At 41.2% G+C, this 25,512-nt stretch overlaps 1 protein-coding gene across 5 annotated transcripts in view; it reads left to right on the top strand.

The window, feature by feature from the left end:
- The window catches only part of SPOCK1 (SPARC (osteonectin), cwcv and kazal like domains proteoglycan 1), a 904,393-nt gene that overhangs the window by 498,612 nt on the left and 380,269 nt on the right, over positions 1-25,512 (top strand). For all 5 annotated transcript variants that reach the window (XM_053293595.1, XM_053293593.1, XM_053293594.1 and 2 more), the window contains one exon: positions 3,102-3,216. In XM_053293595.1, the coding sequence (XP_053149570.1) occupies positions 3,102-3,216 (115 nt within the window). The remainder of the gene's footprint in view (positions 1-3,101; positions 3,217-25,512) is intronic.

Genomic DNA, 25,512 nt, shown 5'->3' with positions numbered 1-25,512 from the left:
GACTGCTAAACACTTCATCACAGACATCTATAACTATTACTGCAGCTGTTGTACCTTTCCTATAACTTCTGAGCAACTGAAGAAGGTGGAAGCCAAACTGTCTTGCCCATTATGTTTCTGTTTAGTTAATTTTTATTTTATTTTATTAGAAAAAATTAATATACCGCCCACTCCGAAGACTCCGGGTGGTGCACAAAAACATGCAAAACAAGACAACATTAAAAATTACATTCTAAATTAAAAGCTAAAGTAACTAACAAAAATTAAAATAAAAACAAATAGGTAAACTGCAGGGCAAAAGCCTGGCAAAAAAGAAAAGTCTTCAATAAATATTTGAAAATCAGTAAGGAAGGGGCTAAACGAAGCTGAAGGGGAAGAGAGTTCCAAAGAAGTGGGGCAGCAACCAAAAAGGCCCTTTCATGGGTCCTAGTGACCTGAACCTCTTGGAAATCAGGGACCGACAAAAGGGCCATCTGAGATGATCTAACCGGATGGGATGTAACTGGATGGGAGAGGCAGGTCTGTAGGTAGACAGGAGCCAAGCCCTGCAAGGCTTTGAAGGTCAAAACCAGGACCTTAAATTGTACTAAGAAGTGAATAGGCAACCAGTGCAATGACTGCAGGAGAGGTGTTACCCTGTCATATTTTCTGGCACCCATGAGTAGGCAAGCCGCTGCATTCTGGACCATTCTGTAGCGTCCTGATCGTCCTCAGAGGTAACCCTAGATAGACAGCATTACAGTAATCTAAGCGGGGGATAACAAGGGCATGGGCCACTGTCATTAATGCCTGCTAATCAAGGTAAGGCGTAATCTGCAAATCAGATGAAGCTGGGCAAAAGCACTTCTGGCCGCAGCCTCCACCTGCTCTTCAAGCAGGGGGTGTGAATCTAAGGACCCCCAAATCCACACTCCTTTGGGGGCAGCGCCACCCCATCTAAAATAAGGTTCACATTCAGCTGTTGGCTGGTACAAGGGCCGAATAAAAGTTGTTCAGTCTTTGTGGGATTCAGTCTGAGCTTGTTTTAATTCATCCAGACCTTAGCAGCTTCCAGGCATTGAGTAAGCACAGAAGCAGCATCCCCAGAATGGTCTGGGGTGGTGATATACAGCTGAGTATCATCAGCATATTGATGAAATCTCACCCCACACTGGGAAATGACCTGACCCAGCAACTTCATATATATGTTAAAGAGGACAGGGGCATGCACTGAACCCTGGGGGACTCCATAAAGGACTGGCCATGGGTCAGAGCACCTGTCCTCAATGCATACCAACTGGACATGCCTGCTAAGGTAAGAACGGAACCACTGTAGGACAGTGCCCCCAATACCCAACCCACGCAGGTGGTCAAGAAGGATAGCATGATCGATAGTGTCAAAAGCCGCTGAGAGATCTAAAAGGACCAAGAGAGGGACATGAAGAAGGTCATCTGCCAGAGTAACCAGTGCTGTCTCTGTGCTATGCCGAGGCCTGAAACCCGACTGATAAAAATTAAGATAGCTAGTTTCTTCCAAGACCCTCTCAAGCTGGGCACATACAACCCTCTCTAACACCTTTGCTAAAAAAGGGAGATTGGAGATCGTTCTATAGTTGTCAAGGACCTCAGGGTCCAGGGAGGGTTTCTTCGTGGGGGCAAACTATCGCCTCTTTAAGGGCTGCTGGCACGAAACCCTCACATAGCAATACATTTATACAGAGAGATGAAAAGATAAATATTCATGCTCAGTATATGAAAGCTTTTCAGCAAGCTAAATAGGACAGTTTCAAAGGATCCCAACATTATAATATAGAGCAAACATCACTTGGCTACTTATAGTCCCAATGATCTTTTTGAATGTAAAAACAATGATCTTTTTGAATGTAAATCCTTGTTTCCTGGCAAAATCCCAAACTTGTAATTTATTTAATTTCTACAATATTAAAAAGAGAGATTGCAGTTTCACTGCAAGATAGAATTAATTCCTTCCAACGTACTCCATGGTTTGAACATACACAGTATTTTACATAGAATTTTACCACATATGTAATTTTCTTTAACTGACAAATGGATCCTCATCTGTATGTGTACTCAGAAACCTTCAACGTTCTGTGGGATTCTTTGTAAAGAAGGCAATGCTTTAAAATATGATCATCGCAGTAATGACGATATATCCATTCTACACAGTATTTGTGTGTCATGCTGGCACTAGCTGGAGCTGGCATGCTGCGTTTATTGTTGATTTTAGAATTACGTTGGATTAAAATACAGGAAATCACACACCGTAGTATCACAAGATCGCTAAGTTTCACACGGAGCTAAGCAATCGCTACATGTCCTGCTGCACAATAACAATCATTAAATAGCCTGTAATACAATTGTTGTTTCAATGAATACAGCAGCTTTTGGCTACAGTCCAAGACTTCCAAGCACGACAGAGCTCTTGTTTGTTTGTTCTGACTAAAAAAATTTTATAGAAAGTAATTCAAATATAAATTTCAATGTTCAAGAAAAAACATGATTGGAACTTTGAAAAAATTGTTGGGCAGATTTTTTTTTTTTTAATCATCAGGCCTACACCTAGCTTTTTCATTCCAAACATATCTGGCATTGATATGCCATGGTTGCTCCTAATCCAGGGGGTCATTGATTCTATTTTTCTCTTTCTCTAACAATTTCTTGGAAATATGGATGAGTCTGTCTGAATTATGGTATGGTGGAGAGAATGGGGAGGTGGATCTGAGATCCTTCCAGCAGTACAGTTCTGTGGTTTTGTAGATATGTGTGTGTGTGTGTACACATGTAACTTTGATTGACAGGAACCAGGATACTGCACTGTGTAGAACATAGGACCTGGACATCAGACCCAGCTTCATATCTTATGTTATTGGCTAAATTGTTCATTGGGTGATCTTGAACAAGTAACTATCTGAGAACCTAATTTATCTCACAAAGTTGAGAGGGTAAATGATATAAATGTTGTGAAGCACTCTTTTTACACTGAAAAGTGCTATTGACACACTAAATAGTTATATTGATTTCTTCACTAGGTGCCAGATATATTTTCAGTAATGACAGAAATAATTTTCTAAACTGCTTTTTTCATCTCTTATTTTTAATAGCTCTTGATCCATCCAAAGACCCATGTTTGAAGGTAAAGTGCAGCCCACATAAAGTGTGTGTCACTCATGACTACGAGACAGCCATTTGTGTAAGCCGCAAACAGCTGGTACACAGGTAAGGAAGTTGTGGTTTATGGTTTCAGATAAACTTCTCATTGCTTTGCAGAAAATGCCAACAGATTGTGTGGCAACAATACTGAGATTAAACAAACTTCTTGAGTTGTCTCATGCTGAATGGGGGAGGGAGGGATAATGAATGCATCTCCACTGATGAAGCAATGGGACTGATGTTCCCATTCTTGCTATTTTGTATTCATAGTTTCATTGCATGCCAGTGCTATGAAGACAGGCAGCATAGATTTGGTTGCTTCAGAAATATGGACATATTCCCATTTCCAATCAGCATCCAAAACTTTCATAGTATTAGGGAAACATCAGAGGGAAGGGGGTGGAATAATTCATGAAAAGCATCCTACTGGTTTCCGGTCAGCTTTGATTGTGGGTGCACCTTGTCAGAAAGAAAGCCTTCTGAGAATAATATGGATGGTTTTTGTTTGTTTGTTTGTTTGTTTGTTTGTTTTAAAGACTTGAATAGGTAGACTGCCATATGTCATAAGGTCTGAATCCTGATAGTAGCCCCTAGTCCATTGACCAATTAGTATCCAGCAATTTATTTACTATATTGATTCAGTACTGCTGGAACCTTTGCTCGGGTCCAAGTTGTCCAATACTGAGTTTAAATTGTTTGTTGTTGTTGTTTTGGAGGGTTTTTTGGTAAAGATCTGGACAAGTTCCCAGATAAAACATCTGTCCCTCTAAACTTTAAGTTAGAGACTTCTGTTGACTAGAAAGGCAACACTGAGAACTGCATTTATCTAAAGGAAGTGGAGCTAATCCTGCTTTCTTTCAGAAAAGTCCCTAATTCCACTAGTTAGTTAGCTCCCTGTGGCAAATAAAAGCTGTAAAACCATTTCTCCCAAGCATGCAAAACTATCTATATTTACATCACTCCTAATCTACAGGGTGTTTGATCCAAGCTGTGCCTAAAAGGAAATTCAGGAAGGAAAGAGATTAATCATTGCAATAATTTCTGAGCCTTCACTGCTTTTAAGAACTGAAGTGGGAGTTTGGGCATTACAAATTCATCTCTGCCTGTTCTGTTTTAGGCTTTTTGAATACAAAGCTTGGGTTTTGACAGTGTGTTACCAGTAGTTATTTCTGTTTTTTTTTAAAGCACTATTTGCATTTTCTTCTAAAATGTGTTGAACATGGAGCCTGTAAAATTGGACAGTGTGTCATTAATTTACTTTTTATCTCCTGTATGTCTCTGTGTATTCCTCTTTTACATTCATGCTTTGCCAGAATGTTAATTAAGAGTTGGCTTAAACCAAGGCTCTCATTTGGGGACATTTTCTTCATATATTAAATGTCTTGACTTCTGCCTTTTTACATCTGAGACAAGGTGAAATAGGGTTTGATTTTTAAACCTTATTTAATTCTATGTAAGCTGTGCTTGGTAACTGGTACTGAAATTTGGAAATATGAACATACTATTGTTTGTTGGTGTTTTGTCATGTTGAAGTCTGAAGTTGGTAACAAGTAATATGTTTTTAGCATGGAAATAAAAGCTGTGCTTGATTAGATCCAGGGTCCATCTAGTTAGCAACCTATTTTTAGCAGCCAGATACTTCTGAAAAGCCCACAAACAAGCAATGAAGGCAACAGCCTCTCCTGTTGACTCCCTGAGTGCCCAGAAACAGGTATTGAGTGTCATAAACACTTCAAACAAACATGTTCCATTTTGCTCTCATGACTTACAGCTGTTGATGGGCTTCTCCTCCATGTATTTGTCTAATCCCTTTTGATGCCACTGAAGCCATTAGCCAACATGATGCCTTGTGGTAGCAAATTCCATACTGTACACAATATGTGTGATGGTGTTCCTTTTGTCTGTTCTGAATCTATTGCTGACTGAAATCATTGGATAACCCTGACTTTTAGTACTGTTAAAGAAGGAGAAAATATCTCTCTACTCACTACCCACACCATGAATAATTTTCTAAACCTCTAGAAAAGTCCCCCATTATCATTTTTCCCCCTGCACTAAAATGCTTCAAATGCTTTATCCCACCTCATAGGATCAACTCCCACCCCCTGTTAGACTGAGGGCCCTCATCAGCACCTTGTTTGCTTCAAAGGGCTATGGGGTGGAAACTGTCCTGGTCAGCCTGATGGATGATCTCCAATTGGGAATTGATAGAGAAAGTGTGACTCTGTTGGTCCTATTGGACCGCTCAGCGGCTTTGGATACTATCGATCATAGTATCCTTCTGGAGCATCTGAGGGGGTCGATTGTGGGAGGCACTACTTTGCGAGGGTTCCACTCCTACCTCTTGGGCAGGTTCCAGATGGAGACTGTTGTTCTTCAAAAGCTGGACTTTTGAATGGTGTCCCTCAGTTCTTGCTCTGAGACATCAACTGGACATGCCTCAGCCGTCTCTTGGGAACCAACAGCCGGGCTCTGCCCCTCGGGCACCCCTGCATCAGCTGAAGGGCTGTCAGCATCCCCTTCCTCCTCGCTATCTGAGAGCGAGGGCGTGATAGTTCAGAATGAAGCAGCCAGGTTGGTCTCTGGGTCCTCTCGGAGAGACCATATTACTCCCATATTGAAGGAACTACACTGGCTGCCAATATGTTTCCAGGCAAAATACAAGGTCTTGGTTATAATCTATAAAGCCCTAAATGGCTTGGGCCCTGGATATTTAAGAGAACATCTTCTTTGTTAAGAACCCCACCACCCATTCAGATCATCAGGATAGGTTCATCTGTAGTTGCCACTGGCTCGTCCGGTGGCTACTCGGGGACGGGCTTCTCCGCTGCTGCCCCAAAGCTTTGGAACACACTCCCTGCTGAAATAAGAGCCTCCCCATCTCTGAAAACTTTTTAAAAGTCTTTAAAGATGCACCTATTCACCAAGGCTTTTAATTAAATATTGTTTTAATGGTTTTAACATCGTTTTAAAATCTTGTTTTAAAATTTAAATTGTAATGTTTTAACTTCTACTATATCATTTATTTTGTTTTAACTACTGTTTTAAGTTTTCTGTTGTCATTTATTTTAACTACTGTTTTAAGTTTTTGTTTTGTTTGCTTGTTCTTTGCTTATTTGTTTGCTTGTTTGCATGCGGGTGGAGGATGGATCCACCTAGAGACGTGGGTTTGGGGCAGTATAGAAATAGGTTAAAATAACAACAACAACGATATCTATAACAACAGCAACAACATTGACAATAAAATTCAACCATCCCAGGTTCTTGGGAAGGATTCGACGTCTGCATAAAACAAAACAGTCAATAACACCCGTCTGACTGTGTAAATTAAATAATACAAGAAACATAGAAACACCAAATAAAGAAGAAATAGTGCAATTCTGTGGGAAATTATGGGACAATCCAATAGACTATAATAATAAAGCAGGCTGGGTGAAAGAGGTCAAAAATGTAACCAACAAATGCAAGATCTAATAATAACACCAGAATTAATAAGTGAAAGAGCAAAGAAAATTAAAAATTGGACTGCACCAGGCGACGATGAACTGGATGACTTTTGGCTTAAACACCTAACAAGCCTTCATAAACAACTATCAAAAAAGTTCAATCACATTTTGCAAGGAGGTGATATTGAACAATGGCTAACAACTGGGAAAACTCATCTCATCATGAAAGACCCAGCAAAAGGTGCAGTTCCAATTAATTATAGACCGATAATCTGCCTGCCAACCATGTTCAAATTATTATAGATTTTTCTTTAAAAATCAGTAAGGAAGGGGCTAAACGAAGCTGAAGGGGAAGAGAGTTCCAAAGAAGTGGGGCAGCAACCAAAAAGGCCCTTTCATGGGTCCTAGTGACCCGAACCTCTTGGAAATCAGGGACCAACAAAAGGACCATCTGAGATGATCTAACCGGATGGGATGTAACTGGATGGGAGAGGCAGGTCTGTAGGTAGACAGGAGCCAAGCCCTGCAAGGCTTTGAAGGTCAAAACCAGGACCTTAAATTGTACTCAGAAGTGAATAGGCAACCAGTGCAATGATTGCAGGAGAGGTGTTACCCTGTCATATTTTCTGGCACCCATGAGTAGGCATGCTGCGGCATTCTGGACCATTCTATAGCTTCCTGATCATCCTCAAAGGTAACCCTAGATAGACAGCATTACAATAATCTAAGCGGGAGATAACAAGGGCATGGGTCACTGTCATTAATGCCTGCTGATCAAGGTAAGGCGTAATTGGCAAATCAGATGAAGCTGAGCAAAAGCACTTCTGGCCGCAGCCTCCACCTGCTCTTCAAGCAGGAGGTGTGAGTCTAAAAGGACCCCCAAATCCACGCTCCTTTGGGGGCAGTGCCACCCCATCTAAAACAAGGTTCACATTCCGGAATAATAGCATATGAAGGAATGCAACACTTATTAACTAACAAACAGCTTCCAGTTGAACAGAAAGGAAATTGCCCGAACACCAGAGGCACAAAAGACCAGCTGCTGATTGACAAAACGATTTTAGAAAATTGCAAGAGAAGAAAAACCAATCTAAGTGTTGCATGGATTGACTACAAGAAAGCCTTTGACTCATTGCCTCACACATGGATACTAAAATGTTAAACAACTGGTGTCAGCAAAAACATTCAGATATTTATTAAAAAAGCAATGAGCATGTGGAGTACACAGTTAACAATCAATGGCGAGACACTTGGACAGGTTAGCATTAGAAGAGGTATTTTCCAAGGGGACTCACTATCCCCTCTGTTGTTTGTAATCGCCATGACTCCACTTTCACAAATACTAAACAAAACAGGCCTCAGATACCAAACATCTAAAACAGTGATTCTCAAACTTGGGTCCTCAGGTGTTATTGGACTTCAACTCCCATAATCCTCAAGCAAAGGCCACTGAGGCTGGGGATTATGGGAGTTGAAGTCCAATAACACCTGAGGACCCAAGTTTGAGAATCCCTGATCTAAAACATCAAGTAAAATCAACCATCTGCTGTACATGGATGATCTGAAGTTGTATGGAAAGTCCCAGTCAGAAATTGAATCACTGCTAAACACTGTCTGTATATTCAGTAGTGATATAGCAGTGGAGTTTGGACTAGACAAGTGTGCAGCATTAATAATGAACAGAGGGAAAATAACAAAAACAGAAGGAATAGAACTGCCCAATGGAAGCAAGATCAAGAACCTGGAAGAGAAAGAACCTTACAAATACTTGGGCATTCTCCAGGCTGATAACATCGCACACACTGAAGTGAAAAGAAAAATTGGAAGTGAATACATCAGGAGAGTTAGAAAAATCCTCAAGTCCAAACTCAATGGCGGGAACACCATACATGCCATAAACACCTGGGCTATACCTGTTATCAGATACAGTGCAGGAATAATAGACTGGACCCAGGCAGAGCTAGAGACGTTAGATCGTAAGACCAGGAAAATCATGACTATCAATCATGCTCTACACCCCCGCAGTGATGTAGATAGGCTATACCTCCCTCACAGCTCAGGTGGAAGAGGAATGCTGCAAGTCCATCAAACAGTAGAGAAGGAGAAAAGAGGCCTTGAAGAATAGATGAAGGACAGTGAAGAAGATGCACTTAAAATGGTCAATAGCGCAAAACTATTCAACACCAATGAAAGAAAGCTGGCCTACAAGAAAGAACAAGTCAAGAACCGCGCAGAAAAATGGAAAAATAAGCCCCTGCATGGTCAATATTTGCACAATATAACTGGAAAATCAGACATCACCAAGACCTGGCAATGGCTTAAGAATGGCAGCTTGAAGAAAGAAACGGAGGGTTTAATACTGGCTGCACAAGAACAGGCACTAAAAACAAATGCAATAAGAGCAAAAGTTGAAAAATCCACCACAAACAGCAAGTGCCGCCTTTGTAAAGAAGCAGATGAAACAGTGGACCACCTAATCAGCTGTTGTAAAAAGATCGCACCGACTGACTACAAACAAAGGCATGACAAGGTAGCAGGGAAGATACACTGGGACATCTGCAAAAAATACAAGCTACCTGTAGCCAAAGATTGGTGGGACCATAAAATTGAAAAAGTGGTAGGAAATGAAGATGCAAAAATATTATGGGACTTCCGACTACAAACAGACAAACATCTGCCACACAATACACCAGATTAGGGATGTGCGAAATGTTTCGGATACAAAACGTTTTGTACCCAAAACAACCTGTTTTGGGTGTTTTGTAGACAAAATAAAACACCCATTTTCCAGATCCAAAAGTTTTGTATACAAAACAAACGCCCCTGTTTTGGCTACAAAATGTTTTGTTGTTTCGGACCTCCATTTTGTGGTGATCTCTGAGTCAGTCTCCATTTTGTGTTTGACATCTCTTTGAATTTCCCACCCATCCAGCCTTCTGATTGGTGACCTAAATCATGGGCTGACCTGCTGACAATTCCCTCCTTGTTCCCCATTGGCTCTTTTGCTTCTTGCCACTCTTTACTGACCCCACATTGGCCAGGGGAAGGATTGCTAACCCATGGGGTGCTGGGTTCTGTTGATTCTGTGGTGTTCTGAGTGTAGATTTTCTGGTAGCATATGAGAGTGGATTCTTGTTTTTCACTAAAAATCTCATATGCTACCAGAGAATCTACAACGAACACCTCAGAAACAACAAAACCCAGTACCCCATGGGCTTGTGGGTATGGGGGTGGTTGGCACCCTATGTGCACTACACAACCCCTCGCTCTGGGCAACCCCAGTGCCCCCAAGTGGAATTATGGGGCTGCTGAAACCTAAACCTCCATTATTCCCTATGGGAGAAATCTTAGACATGTAAACTTCATCAAATCACAAAAGATCAGCCCTTTGCCCAATTTCTTTGAAATAATTCTGGAAGTTTCCTTGCCCCCATTGGGCACTACCACCCACCACACTCCGCTCTGGGTCATCCCTTTCCCCTTGATTTGAAGCCATACATTTGCTGTAATCTCCATTATTCCCTATGGGAAAATTCTTAAAGATGTGTAAACTTAAAAAATTCACAAAAAATCAGCCCTTTGCCTAATTCCTTTGAAATTTGGGTGGTAGCTTCCACCCATTGGACACTACCACCACCACCCACTCTTTTTGCCCTGGGAGCCTTTTTAAAAATCCAAATTGATTTGGATTCGGAAAATTCGGCTACAAAACAAAACAGGGCTGATTCGGATTCAGAAAATTTGGGTGCAAAACAAAATGGGGGTGTTTCGATTCGGATACAAATCGAAACAAGAAAATTCCAAAATGACAATGATGACAAAATCACTTATTCAGTCACTAAGTTTTGCCTTGTTGCCATTAGAATTCATGATAAGAGAGTACCTGTATAGTTTGATTTCATTAGATTTATGAATACCTGAGTTAGTTATTGTTACTGTTTGGACTGTGTATATTTTTCTGTTCAGCAGCCACAAATAAAATGAACTGAAGTGATACGTTTTGTTTTGGAATCAAAAGAGGAGATTGGTTTGTAATTTGTGATTTCTAGACTTCAGGGTTTTGATATGAGATCAGATGCAATCCCTAGTGAGCTCTCTGACTAAAAGAGTCATGTTACAGCATTTCAGACCAAAGAGCAAGGTCTTTTGGCTGGGTAGGAAGCCTGGCCATTTGTAAGCCAATTGTCTTCAGAACAAAGGCTCTGGCCACAGCCACCCTGCTGAAGAAAATTCCAAGAGAGATTACTCATCACCCAGAATTTCTCCATACCAGAAAAACAGGGCTAACGGTGATTCAAAGAAAAGGGTAGAAAAGGGATATGGAATATTTTTGAAATTCCTGTATCTTTTAAAAGTGATGCTGAAAGCTAAGGGAATCTAGTTCTTGATAGTGCTGCAACTGCAAATCTGATTAAAGACAAGGAACTATTTAGTGAGATGAACTTGAATTATAAAACCCCAATAAGCCTGGCAGATGGCAGAAAGATCATTGCAGAGGGAAAGCAAAAATCAGATGCAAGCTGTCAAAGGGATGGAGCATAACCTTGAGAAATGAGGGAGCTCTTTATGTCCTGGCACTTGAAAGCAGTTTAATTTCAGTCAAACATGCCACACACAGAGGCTATGAAGTAAAATTCAAGAATGTTTTCTGCTACATCAGAGAGACAAACAGGAATTCTTAATGAAAGGTTATTTAAAAGAAAATGGCTTGTTTGAGATTGATTGCATTAATAAGAAAGTCAGTGGTGCAAAAAATATTTGCAGAAGATTCTGGTCTTATTTATTTATTTATTTATTTATTTATTTATTTATTTATTTATTTATTGAATACATTTCTATACCGCACAAAATGCAAGTTCTCTGGGTGGTTTACAAAACATTAAAAACAGCCAATAAAATATTAAAACATTTCAACAATTAAAATATCCAGAAGACAAGGCCAACGGGGCAGCAGGTTGGTAAGCTACTGCCCCAAAGGGATTTTTAAAATACTGATGCCGGCAGGGGGAAAGTGACGGGAGGCAGGGGCTTAGCAAGGTTGGAGTGGGCCCAGAGACAAGGTTTAAAATGGGGCCCCTGCTCACTGAAGCTCAGTTCATGAAGTAAAGAAATCTTAAATGAGGCTGAATAGTGGTAACAAAAAGCATACACACACACACACACACACACACACTGATGTGCCACAATAGAACATCATCCTAAATTATTTAAAAGGTTTTGTAAATTGTGGACGATGCAAGTCATTGAATGGTATTAGAGAAAGACATGCTGTTCTGGTAGCTCCAGGTCTTAACACTCACATCAGTTTTGGAGGATGAATACAACTGAAGGAAGCCCGGGAGGGTGAGCGGCTGGGGGAGTCAGTCTTGTGACTTGCCTCTGGGCCTCCCCCCAAGGCAGTGGGCCCCCAGACAACTGTCTCCCTTTGCCTTATTATAGTTACGTCCCTGGTGGGAGGGGTAAGTGCACCCTCCCCCCCAGTCTTAAAGGGAGACCTCCGCTGCCTTCAGACTGGCAGAACCACTGGTTCCATGCACATCCCTATCAGGTGGATAAGCACTGACACTTCTCTTGTCTGTGGAAACTATACAACCTCTAGCCACACTCCATCAGTAAAATATTCAGAGCAACACCTTTTTCATGAAAAGAAAAAAGTAGAGTAAATTCTAAAAACTTAGAATTTTCAATTCTGTCTTTCCTCAGTTTTAATGTAACACCGTGTGCTAGGTTATTAGCACTCATTAGCTGTATGTAAAACACATACAGACCAATATACAGTACTTATTTATTTGATCATAAGAAAATTACCTTAGATATCAAGACAAAAGGTATTACCAGACATGTTTTAAAAAATGGAGTCAAGAGAGATAAATGGAAAGTTTTATAAAACACAATCTTTCATCTATTTCACAAGATGTCTGGGCAATTTATTAGTATGTACCAGAGCTTAAAGTTTTATGACAGAAAATAAATAATAGGCAAACAAAACTAAGAAATATTTTGTTTTTCCCCTGTTGACAGGAAAGCTATAGAAACATTTATGTTTGGTAGGGTGCCTTTTTTCAAGAATTTTGTCCAGTTAAATGCTCTTGAAAGCTATAAATCAAAACAACTTCAACTGGCCCATTTCAAACTGCTGCACTTGATGGGTTTTTTTATTTATTTGAATTATATTCTGTTTTGTCCCAGAGAATCAAAGTAGCTTACTACAGTTTTTCTGAATGTTAAAAGTCCTGTCATCAGGGGGTTCACAACTTTAAAAATAAATACACTAAAAATGGGGAGCTCATATTGCCTGAGGGAATCTTAGTACAGCCCAAAGAGTCTGTTGCTCCTTATCTTATTACCATATTATAGGCCTATGCTGCTATTTTGATGCTGCTGGCATGTGAACAGAATGTCTACTGGGAGCTTATATGATTACTGCTCATGTGTCTGGCCTTTATCTTCCAGAGCAAGGATAATAAAGATTCACTGCCAATGTAGCACAAATAATTCATTAGGTAATAACGATAGAATCCTTGATGGAGACCAGGGGCAGATGGACCAGATGGCCCATCCAGGATAGGCCCATCCAGGATATTATTATCTGACCCCTGCTGACTTGGCAAAGAGGCACTTTTTAACATGGTGATTCTCTTTATTTAGCAGGGGGAGAGTAACTGGCCCTATCCACCCCCAGCACAGTACCTCCAGTGACTGTTGCTGGTGTCATGTTTCTTATAGATTGTGAGCCCTTTGGGGACAGGAATCCATCTTATTTATTTATTATTTCTCTGTGTAAATCGCCCTGAGCCATTTTTGGAAAAGCGGTATAGAAATTGAATTATTATTATTATTATTATTATTATTATTATTATTATTATTAGGCCTATGCAACACTGGAAATATCAGGTCAATTCCAATAACTACTCTTAAAAAGAGAGAGAGAAGACAGATGGTCTCCCCAACACTTTCTGAACTGATATTGGGTAGGAACTGACCTGATCTTTTACCAATTTACTTATTGAACATCCTGCTTTACAGTTAAAGTTTATAAGGACTCACCACTGTGTCTTCAGGTCACCACTGCTTTTGCCACCATCTGACCGGTTGATGGCTGCTATTCCCAGCCCTGCTACCCCCACTGCTTACTGCGGCCCAGTGGCAGGACTGTGCTGCTGTGCCTCCATGGGAGGCCTCTAGCGCTGGCCCTGCCGCTGCCACCATTGCCTCTGCTCCCCCAGGCAGGCACTCTGTGCCTCCACACCTCCATTGGAGGTTCTGGTACTAGCTCCACTGCTTCTGCAACCAACCCTGCTCCCCCGGGTGGCAGGCCTCTGGTGCTGCTGCTGCTGCAGCAGTGCCTAAGGCTCTTCTGAAGTATGAGTAGGGAAAGACCATATTAAAAAGGCAAGCAGGACCTTATTTGGCACTTTTGGGGAGAATTTTTAGAAATTCCCAGAAAGGCAATTCTAAGGTTGTCTCATATTTAATTGAATACTGCTTTGTGGTACTTCCCCTCTTGCTTTATGCTTATTTTTAGCTTACTTTCCTTAAGGAAAGTAAGCTTATGAGATCCCCTGGCAGTGTGTGTGTGTGTGTGTGTGTGTGTGTGTGTGTGTGTGCCGTCAACTTTGCAATGGCTGAGCCAATATGAACCAAATTGGGTGCAGCTGTAGGAACACACAAGAACATCTCAATGGCATATTTTGTTACGATGTCATCCACCCCAGGTCAAGATGGCAGATGCATAAACATTTGAGGCGCAAGTGGGCTAACTTGTGAACCATCTCACCGATTTGGACCAAATTTGCTACAGCTGTAGGGACACATAACGACATCTCAGTGGTGTAGTCTGTGATGATGTCATCCACCCCGATTCAAGATTGCAAATATGTAAATGTTTGAGGCACAAGAGGGCTGACTTGTGAACCACCTAACTGATTTGAACCAAATTTAGTGCAGTTGTAGCTAAAGTGAAAGGAATGTAAGCAGATTAGTTCTTACCAGAACTACTTCTTGTCTCTTTGTAAGAAAGTTCATAATGGATGTGAAATACTGTTCTGTATTTTCATGTGGAAACATCCTTTCAGATTGGAGACTACTGAAAATTAGATATTTGTAAATGGGTGCTATTAGTGTTGCCCTTTGGACAGATCTTGGGAGTCCACTATTAAAGATCAGCAATATGTTATACTAGTAAATGTATTATAGTTTGTTTGTTCCTGGTATGGCCCTTTGTGCTTGGGGAGAGAATTAAGATTACACATTCAGCAATAATTCTGGCATGTTCTTGACTTATGAAAGCTTCACTGAATAAACTTCATGTTTCATTATTGTATGGTTTGAAGACATTATTGTTATTAATCATTTTAAAATAAACATCACCCATCACACCTTAAGGTAAGATAGAAATAAGGCCTATGGAAGCATTAGACTCCATAAAAGAAAGGACGATAGTGTTATTAACTAATATTATTTAGTCAATTAAGAAGATAGGCTTGCATGTAAGAATGTGTTATGATCCTTTTATCTGACTTTATGTTTAGGATGTAAGCTGATTCAGCATTTCAGTCTTAGGCTAATGAAGCTGAGAAATTCTTTCAGGGAGCAACTACCCTGGGCCAACAAACTAGAGGTGTGTGAGCTGGCTGAACTTCAAGCCTGAAGGTCAAGCCAAACTGGACCCAGTTTGGCTCAAACTAGGTTGAAAATCACTGGTAAAGGGGAATACGGTAAGGATTCCCCTTTACCAGTAAAGGAGGGAACCAGGGGCCTAAAGAAAAAGAGTTGGGGTGGGAGGGAAGTAAAAAAATGCTCTTCAATTTGCTGCTGGCGGCAGCTACAGTGCTCCTGAAGGTGATTGGGTGTGGCAGCAGGGACTCCCCACCCCCACCGGAGCAGGCAGGCTCATTTTAGGCCTCTGCACGTGTGTGACAGAAAAAAATGGCCTGTGCTCATTATTTTTTTTGCTGCCAAGCACAGGCCTGAAACAGGCCCGAACTAGGGCTGCCCACTCCAGAGGGGGTGGGTGAGGAGAGTTCCCACTCGCCACCCCCGAGACTGCCAGAGCCCCTGGCAGCAGCAAATTGAAGGTAAATTTGTTCTTTTCTCTCACCCAACTCTTTTTCTTTAGTCCCTTCTGGTCCCCCCTTCCCCTGTACTGATAAAGAGGAATCCTTACTGGCCCTGAAACCCCCCCACCCCCACCCCCCCAAAACCAATTTGCATCAAATTGGGCCTGGTTCAGGTGTGCACAAGACCAGATCAGGCCGGACCTGGTTTGTTTTGAGTCCAGTTTGACCCAAACCAAACCAGGCTTTCTGGTTTTTTGCACATTCCTACCACCAAGTCAGAATAAGTGTTCAGATTGCTGAGTGTAGGAGCACTCCTTCCCACAAATCTTGACCATCCCTTTGCATTCTTCAGCTGGGAGAACAGGAGAACAGTCTGATTTCATACCATCCTAGCAGAAGTGCAAACTGCACTGCATCTTAATAAACATGAAGGAATCAGCTGTTTCTATTTGAATTTCATTAAACTTATCTGTATATGTTATGTACAGATATATGTATACAATCTGTGTCAAGATCCCTAGTGTCAAAGTGGAAGCTGCTACATCTTGGTAGGCACTTTCAAAAAGTTAATGAGGCTGGGAGACTACATGTAATCTTTGTAAACATGTATTGCTGAGATTATACAAATGCAGGGCAGAGTGAGCATTTGTAAGTGAGAATCAGCAAGGAAGAGGGAGAGGAGCCGAAACCCCATTTCCTACCAATGTCTCCTAGGCTGCTTAACCCTCAGCTGGGCATTCAGAACCTGGCAGTGGGGGTGGGGAGGGGTGAAGCTACTAAAATTAACTTAGGGTCATTTGTGTGGGAGATCTCATGGCTCAGGCAAAGATTGAGATAAGATTGAGATTAGTTCTTTTCTGGCTCCTTTGTTGTCTTTTAAGGAAGCAGTGCTAAAGCATCATTTCTCTGGGCCCAGGACAGATGTGTGAAATGGGTCTCCTCCTCATACCCTCCAAGAAAGGCATTTTATGTTTTTAAAAATTGGAGAATTGAATGGCATTGGTTAGCTTAGGTTTCTTGTATTTGTATTTATATTGATTTATATTTATAGGTGAGTATGGCATGAATGTATATTATACACAAGTGGCGAATGCCCTTTAGACTCTGTCTCCTGTCCCTAGAACTCACACATTTACTCATGCTCTGGAGCCTACAAATCTATCAGCATCAATGGCTCCCACTGTCCCTGATTATTATGGTGCTTGTCCCTCCCTCCTGTTGCTAATCAGTGGCTCTCTCTTTGCCAGAAAGAACTAAGGAACTCTAGGACCTGAAATTCTTGAGAAAACCAATCGCAGAGGGAGACACAAATTTCTCTGAGTGACATACTGCACAATGTTATGTGCACTTGCAATGTAGTTTGTACAATTGCACAACAGTGTTCTTGCATGAATCCCAAGAATTGTGTGAACACAGTGTGCAATTCTTGCAATTAATACAACAGCACTCTTGTGTGACTGCACAAACGTTATGTTGCAAATTGCACATAATATTGCTTGATATGTGAGCCTCTATCTCCCAAACTACGAATCCTAGAGTCTTCTGTGTAAGTGTGTGCATACTCTCTCTGTTCTGGAAAGGACCTGCACTAGCAACTCACTGTTGAGAATGTCATTTCATACACCTAAGTCAATTATTATTTTTTGCCAGTCAGCAAATATTTCTATCTCTTGACTTATGAGATCAGGTTTCTATACTTCCATGGTGTTATCGACATAGTGCCTAACATTTCCCTTATGGTTTCTTACATGTTTCCATCTATGATCTCTATGGAATTATTGCTGACAGTACTGTAACATTACTGAAGATTGCCCTTTATTTTGCTTTACCCACATCTGAAATCTGCCGTGTAATCCATTCAGCCGGAAATGATTATTTAATGTTTACAAATGACCACCAAAGTGGTTTAAATTATTATTTATTTATATAATAATCTACTAACTGGAGATTTGTTTGTTTTTGCTATAAAAGCCACAGGATATAAATGTGTTGAGAAGAAATCTTTTTAGTGCTAATAAAAGGCATGTTTTAATAATATTGGAATTGATGTTTACTGAGAAAGGGTTTTTATTAAAGCCTTGCATCAGTTTCTAGCATTCCACTGTACTGGGTGGGGGACAGGGCCTTTTGGCAGATGTTTTTTACAAATCCCAATTGTTCCATATGTTGTACATTTAAAATGTTTCATAAGAAATGCTCAGATTAGTCTCTCAGAAATATTGTGCTTCATTTGTCAGTGGTCGGTATATTAAAGCTTTTTGGTAGTTCTGTATCCATTACGAATTAAGTATTAAGTATATTCTTCTCACACAAGAATGTGCAACATGTGAGAATGGTATGCAACTTGTACTCTTTGACCTTGTGTAGGGCGATGTTCCCAAGACTTCTGTCAGCTGAGCAGAGGCATAACTATAGGGGGGGCAGCGGGGGCACGTGCCCCGGGCACCATCTTTTTTGGTCACATGGGGGGGTGCCGCCATGACAAAAAAAATTTTTTTAATTTTTTTGTTAATACAAATGTTTCCTGCTCAGTGCAGCAGCGCTGCAGCAGTCAAGGGAGTGCATCGGCGCCCCCTCCCCCACGAGCGGTCCCTTCTGCGCCGCCCGCACCCCCCCCCCCATTGCTTTGCTGGCACCTGGCAGCCAGTCAGTGGCCTGGCTTGGCGGCGGCAGGCGCTTGTGAGGAAATCCTAAGTATAATGCAGTATGTTGGGGGCGCGGGGGGGCGCCATTTCAATGCTTGCCCCGGGCGCCGTTTTCCCTAGTTACGCCTCTGCAGCTGAGGCACTTCTTAAAATGGGGAAAGCATCATGCTTCCATCAGAAAACGTTTGCTTTGGGTGTGTGTAAAAATTACCAATCTTTTAAGGAACTCCCACCCAGCATATCTGTGTGAGTCATTGGTCTAGGAATGACTCCTCCTGATAGGATATTCAGAACATTTTCACCTGAAGAGATGCAACAGGCAGCCTCCTCAGCGGCGAGGTAATTCTGCTGAATGTCTGCATCAAGAGTGATTCAAGGATCTAAACACTTCTAGTGCAGAGATACAGTAGAATTAGCTGCCACCTTCAGAGATTCTTTGGAAGGAGACTACACCAGAGCCGTAAATCATGCAGGAATACAGTGACAAACCTCCTCTGTGGATGGACAATCAAGCAACCAAATTACTGCATGTTAACAGTAACAAAGGCGTTTTGGCATCTGAAGTGGCATGCAAAATGCTGACTCCTCCCTTAGCTCCCCCCCACAACACACTTGTTTCAGCCCTTTGTTGGATGGAGGCAACTTACCTTATACAAGTCATAGAACCATAGAATATTAGACTTGGAAGGACAAGAAAGAACAGCAAAAATCCCTCCCTCCAGGTGCACCCTCTGGCTGAGTTAAGAGCACCCTTAAGTGTGGAGCACCCTTAAGAGTCCCTACACAGGGACACAACTCACTTCATCCCCAGATTGCTGCTCTGGATGTCAGTCAGTGGTTCTGAGAGCACATCTACAACTTCCTTCAGCACCCAGAGATGTAATTCATCTGGACCTGGAGACTTGAACTCTTTTAAGGAACCTAGGTATTCTCTAACCTATCCTGAAGTACGATTCACTCTTTTATTTATTTTTGCATCTGTTCCCCTGCTGGGCTTCATTTGCCTTGTGAGAGAAGACAGGCACAACACAGGCAGGTCTACCTTAATATTTCACCATCTCCAAGCTTCAGACCTACCACTCTCCCATCACCCCTAACATATCCATAAAACCCCTTTTTGTTGTTTTTGTTTTGTTGTTTTTAGAATTTTCTTGTATGCACTTGTATGTAGATTTTGTGCCTTCAGAATCTCATTGTTCAGAATCTCCCATCCCCTTTCAGTTCTTGCGATCCTACCTAACCTTTGCCTGGGCACATTAAAATCAGCTCTCCTGAAACCCAAGTTAACATGTGTCTGACTTTCAGTTTTCCCTTCCTTTGAAATCATGAATTCCAAGATGCATGTTACTTTCTGCCAAGGTTTACTCCACTTTTACTTAATCAATCAATTTTTCTCTGGTGCGGACTAAGTCCAGGATAGCTGACCCCTTTGTTCCTTCTTCCACCTTCAGCAATGGAGGTCAAGAACTTATTGGACCTCCCACTTATAAGAGTTATGCTTCCACCAGATGTCGGCGGTGGGGTGGGGGGGGAATCATGGAAAGAAAAGTTAGGAAAGCAAAGTTAGGATTGGCAGTGTACAAGAGTGTTGCTGTGCTCAGCACAACAGCCACCACAGAGGACTATTAGGAAGCAAAAGGAGAAGATAGGGGAGGAGAAGGAATTTCCACCCACAGAGTTGGGCTTGGGTGGTGTAAAGCATAGAATCAGACTGGCTAGAATGGTGTTTGTCTGTGGTTCTGTGGTGCTGCCAACCACAGCAGAAGTGAGAGTGCAGCTGTGTTCATCACCTAAGCTTCTGCTTCTCCAGTTTTGTTTCCTGAGGAGACTTCTTCACTCTGCTTTGTGGTGGACTGCAGCGGCATAGGAAGGCCAGCAGTGGCCCCAGTTCAGCCTGCCACCAGCACCCCTCCCCAGCCTTGCCTCCTGCATCTGACATCAGATGCAGGGGGTGTGGCTGGGGCACAAGGCACAGCCCCTGAACACAGCGGCCTAGCTTCTTTGAACCCGTTCGTGCAATGGTGATTCAGCCCCAATGGTGATTCAACCCCGTGCAATGGTGATTATCTGCATATTAGGCAGATAAGAAAGTATACAGTATAGCAATTTCTGAGGCTGACACAGGAAATCCATACTAATGCTTTATAAAACACTGAGGTTAAGCTAGCAACCATACAAGTTAGTTTAAGATACATTCTTAGCTTCTGATTCCTAAATCTTAAAAGATGTACTTAAGCTGCAATTCTCTGTAAGCTTACCTGGGTGTAAATGCTATTGAACAGAGCTGGATTTACTTCTGAGTGAACAATCATAGGTTTGCACTCTTAGTGGGTTTATTTATAACTCTTTTCCTGAATTTACTCTTTTAAAGTGAATTCCTTTATTGTAATCTGACTCCTTAAGATGTAATATTCAGTAGCTGCCAAACATTTACAAACTCATGGTAAAATCTGTATCTGTCTATATTAAAATAAAATATTTAATATAACAGGATTTCACTATTTGATTAATGTGATTTTTCCACATTTTAAACTTTTAATCTGTCATTTCCTACTACTTCAAACTTTCAGTTGCTATCCATGTTCTTTTTCATTAATAAGTCTGCAATTGCCTGCTTAGCATTCTGCCAAAACTCATCAAGAGCTCAACCCACAGATTTTCAATTTAGTCATTTTCTATCAGATTAATTTGACCAATGAACCATGAATGACATTATTTATGGGCATCAACCATATAAGTACAGTCTCTTTCAAGCTCTGATGTGGATTATATTAATGCTTGTCTAAAATTAACCCAAAGGTCTTGCTTGTTTAAAATAGATGCATTAAACTGCCATTGCTTTGGTTATAAACTGATTCAGAAAAATACCAATAATTCATTCTGAGCCTTGGGCAAGGAAAGGCACCATATTTCACACTTGGGAGAAATGGGAAGTTTCAAAGTATGAACTAAAACAATGCATAAACTTTATAGTACCGGATGGAATCCAGCTAACCCCTGCTGAGCTGGTAATTGCAATACTTCTTTCTAGTCGTCCTCTCTAGCACATTCAGCAGAAACTCGCACCTCTGGCAGCATACCATTGTAGCAAAGTGTGAAGTGCCAGGGTGCCTAGGTTGAGATTCCTTGTACCTTACAATTCAGTTTTTGATCAATAGTGTTTTCCATGTTTATTGTTAATATTTGTCTTGTTAATGTCACCCAGAAAGCGGATAGATAGGCCAGCATCAAGAGGCCCACATGGGCTTATGGACTTAGTGAACTGTTCTTTTTGATAGCAGCATTCCCATCTGCCTGACATTCTGCGTTGGGATCTCAGGGGAGCAGCCTAGATACAGAGCAAGGAGCTGCTGTTTGGAAAGGAAAAATGGAACACTCCCATTGCATGCCTGAGGAGTGCTTTGTTTCCCTGCTGTAGACCATTTCTTTGTGCAACAATAATTAGTTACACGACATCCAGAAACATGCCTCAAAAACCTTCGTGATGGGTTCACTCAGATGTTGCAGTTTGGGGGCTATGTTGTATATTGGTCCCTGCAGGATAACTTTTTGTCTTCAAAATAAATACCCTCTGACAGTTTGTCTTGGAGTCCCTTTGATTTTTGTCACCACCCAAACTGCCTAGAAGGTCTGCACTTAGTAAAAAAAACGATTGTATCCCTTTAGTATAATGGCTAGTGTTGTCTCATCTATGAGTCAGTATGACCCTATGCAACCTGACACTTAAAAAAAAAAAAAACAACCACCCAATGCTAAGTAACCATTCTTACAGCTAGAGGCTTTTGTAGCTCTGTACAGTTTTATATTGATGCTTCCCATGTTGAAAAGGATAATAAACTAGCATTGCTGTGCTCCACAGTCAAATCCCAGCTGTTTTTGCTGTGACGAATAGTTTGTTTTTATATTACGTGCGTTCTTTTGAGGAATATACAGTTTATTCTACACTGCTGCAGTTATTCGATAATGTTTTTATATTTTCCTGTAGTTTGGGCCCAAACAAAAACAGTTTCCCATATATTTCAAACATATTTGTCCTATAATCCCCCCCCTGCAGTATTCACAGCTGTCTATGATTGTTAGGAAAACCGGAGTTGCATATGTAAGATGTTCAAAATCTGCTGGGACTATTATGGGGTAGATTTGTAAACCAGCCTAAAGCCAAAGCCAGTTATGTCAAGATAGGTTCTTACAAAACATTTCATACTCTGATTCTGCTAAATGTGCACTAAGTGACATGTGCATCAGTTATAAAGGGTGAAAACATTGTATAAACTATTACTTTACGGTTCAAAATACTTGCTAGCAACAACCAAGAAAAGGTCAGCCCCCACTTGGGAACCGTTTGAAGTGAGAAGCTGTGGTTTGTACATATGAGTATGCAAGCAATCATCAGTGTGTTGTGGCCTATTCTGATTCAACACTTTTTACAAAGGCAGGTATCAGAAACAGGTGTGCGTGTGCGTGTGTGTAAGCTTGTTTTTCATAGCAAATTTTATTGAGTGAAAACAAGATAGAACAGCAGGGATAGCTGAGAGCACATCTAAAAAGTGACTGGAAATATCTAAGTTAAACAGACTTGATTTCTTTTTCTGAAGCAAATTTGAGAATTTATGAAAACAGAGGCTCTCCACACGAGCCCACCCCGGGCATCCGGATCAGCTGCCCACACAATTACCAGCTCCATCACAGAGCCAGTCAGGGCAGTGGGGATTGGGGGCTGTCCAGTCCCTGAAAGTCCAAGGGTGGGGCATTTTGGGGAGACCCCCGAGGCCGGGAGGCTTGTTATACTTTACAAACCAACTTAAGTGGCACAGCGGGGAAATGCTTGACTAACAAGCAGAAGGTTGCCAGTTCAAATCCCCACTGCTACTATATGCTGAAGATGCTGAAAGGCATCATCTCATACTGCTCGGGAGGAGGCAATGGTAACACTCCCGCCGCCCCGTGCTCTACCTAAGAAAACCACAGGGCTCTTTGGGCGCCAGGAGTTGAAATCGACTTGACAGCACACTTTACTTTGCCTTTATACCTTACAAACGCAGACCATCTTACTGCTTATCAGTAAACTGTATTATATTCTCAGATATTCCAAATGAAATATACTTTCCCCAACATTGTACTTTTATTGATTAGTCATGATAATTTTGTTCTTCAAACCCTGTCACAGCTTTATTGCTATAATTACCACAAAACCCCTAATAAATACACTACATATCTGGAATGACAGCGAGGGATGTTATTTTGTTAATTCAGCTGACCTCTGTCTTCCAGTTTTTTATTACCATTCAACCAAGCTTCAGTCATTAACAACCCTCCCCCAGATCCTGAATAATTACCTGTTATCAGCAGTTAGCATCAACTAGCAGAGACTAATTAATGTTAGGAGCAAGTCAGGATGTCATTGCAGAATTATATTTTATCCCAGTGCACTGGATGTTAAAAGAATTGCTTAAGAACTTCTAGTGCTCCATCATACTAGTCCCACTACTAACATGATACCCTATCTAGGACTTCACATAGCTTAAAGGTGTCAAGTGAAGATACAAGAGATTACTTCTTTCCTAAATTACTTCCTAACCTAGTTCTTTTCCCATCTTAATATTTGCTTTGCATTGGTCATTTTCAACCATGAACAGCAATAAAGGAGTTGTACAAGGAGTTTGAAGAATTGCCTTCATTTTATTTCTGCAGATATTTCATGCAGTTACCAAGTAGCTGCCTTCTAATCCTTTACTGAATTTGATCTACAGTCATCAAGCCCTTAAAATTTGAGGGTGAGTAGTAACAAAAGAACAAGATGTACAGATTGTGCTCTACAGACTTTTGAATACTTGAAATATTACAGCATATGACAAGCATTTTATTTTCTTGATTACTAATACTTTTTTTAATCTAGAAGAGTCCTCAAAGAGTCCTCAAGTGAACTTGCATAAAGTAGAGAAAAATATACTGTTCAAATAATTAAAACCATGCAATTAAAACATGCAATTAATGCCACTGAAGACTTAATACTATTTTTTAAAAACAGAGATATGCAGTATCATTGATGTCAATACTTCACCTCAAAGGACTTGCAAAATAAAAACAAAAACATTTTTGTCAACATTCTCAAAGACAGGAGATCTTTATAGTCTTCCTTAAGCAGTGAGTCCTGCCGAGAATGGAGTGACCTCTGAGAAGAGTACTTTACTTCTAACAAGCTTTGAACCTCAAAAACACAAGGCACTCAAAGCAGGACCTGTCCAATGACTTATGTATATGGGGAGGAAGATTATATAGTTGTTTACTTTAAATATCATGGGTCAAAGCCATTTGGGGACTTAAACATTAACAGCAGTACAGTGAATTGTACTGTACAATTCCCTGCTAACTGGGCAAAGAGGCACCTTTTAACCTGATGACTCTGTTTATTTAGCAGGTGGAGAGTAACTAGCCCTATCCACACACAGCACAGTACTTCCAGTGACTGTTGCTGGTGTCTATCTTACATTTCTTTTTAGATTGTGAGCCCTCTGGGGACAGGGAGCCATCTTATTTATTTATTATTTCTATATATAAACCGCTTTGGAAACTTTTGTTGAAAAGTGGTATATAAATATTTGTTGTTGTTGTTGTTGTTGTTGTTGAATTGCTCTCTTTAACTATCTTAAGGCCGGTGAAGGTCACATACAATCTGTACTTTAGCTCTGTAGTTCATACCTGTACAGCCATGTTTGCATTACAAACTAACTGAGGTTTCTGAGCACTTTTTTAAAGGAAGCCCCATGAATTATGATAATACAATTAGGAAGTTGCTAACACATGTATAAGAAAGGAGAGAATTAGATATCTCATGTGGGTGTGCCGTGCATTGGACTCCTACCTGGCTTTAACTTCTTGGACTCCGTCAGTGGCCAGCCATTCTGCAGGAGGAGGAGGTGTCTATATTGTATATGATTAGTGCCAGGTTGCAGGAGTCCTTGGGCACAGACCACTGCTGAATACCAATGGTGTTCCCTCGATGGTGCATTCAGGTTTGTAGTGAGCTCCCCTTCCCCAGTGCCTAATAGCAGTCTGAAATGCTCCATGTCAGCTACAGTGGCCATTGCAAAGCCCTGAAGACCACTGCTGGCACCCTGCCAGCCAGGGAGCAAGTGTTTGGGGAGAGGTTTACCTGGGCAGCAGCAGTGTGGAGCTCTTCATAGTGCCTGCATTGGCCATTGCCCTTGTTCT

Source organism: Hemicordylus capensis, chromosome 2, assembly GCF_027244095.1.
Source record: "Hemicordylus capensis ecotype Gifberg chromosome 2, rHemCap1.1.pri, whole genome shotgun sequence".
NCBI classification, from domain to species: domain Eukaryota; kingdom Metazoa; phylum Chordata; class Lepidosauria; order Squamata; family Cordylidae; genus Hemicordylus; species Hemicordylus capensis.
Note: the sequence above shows the minus strand (reverse complement) of the source record. Positions and strands in the feature narration are given on the sequence as shown.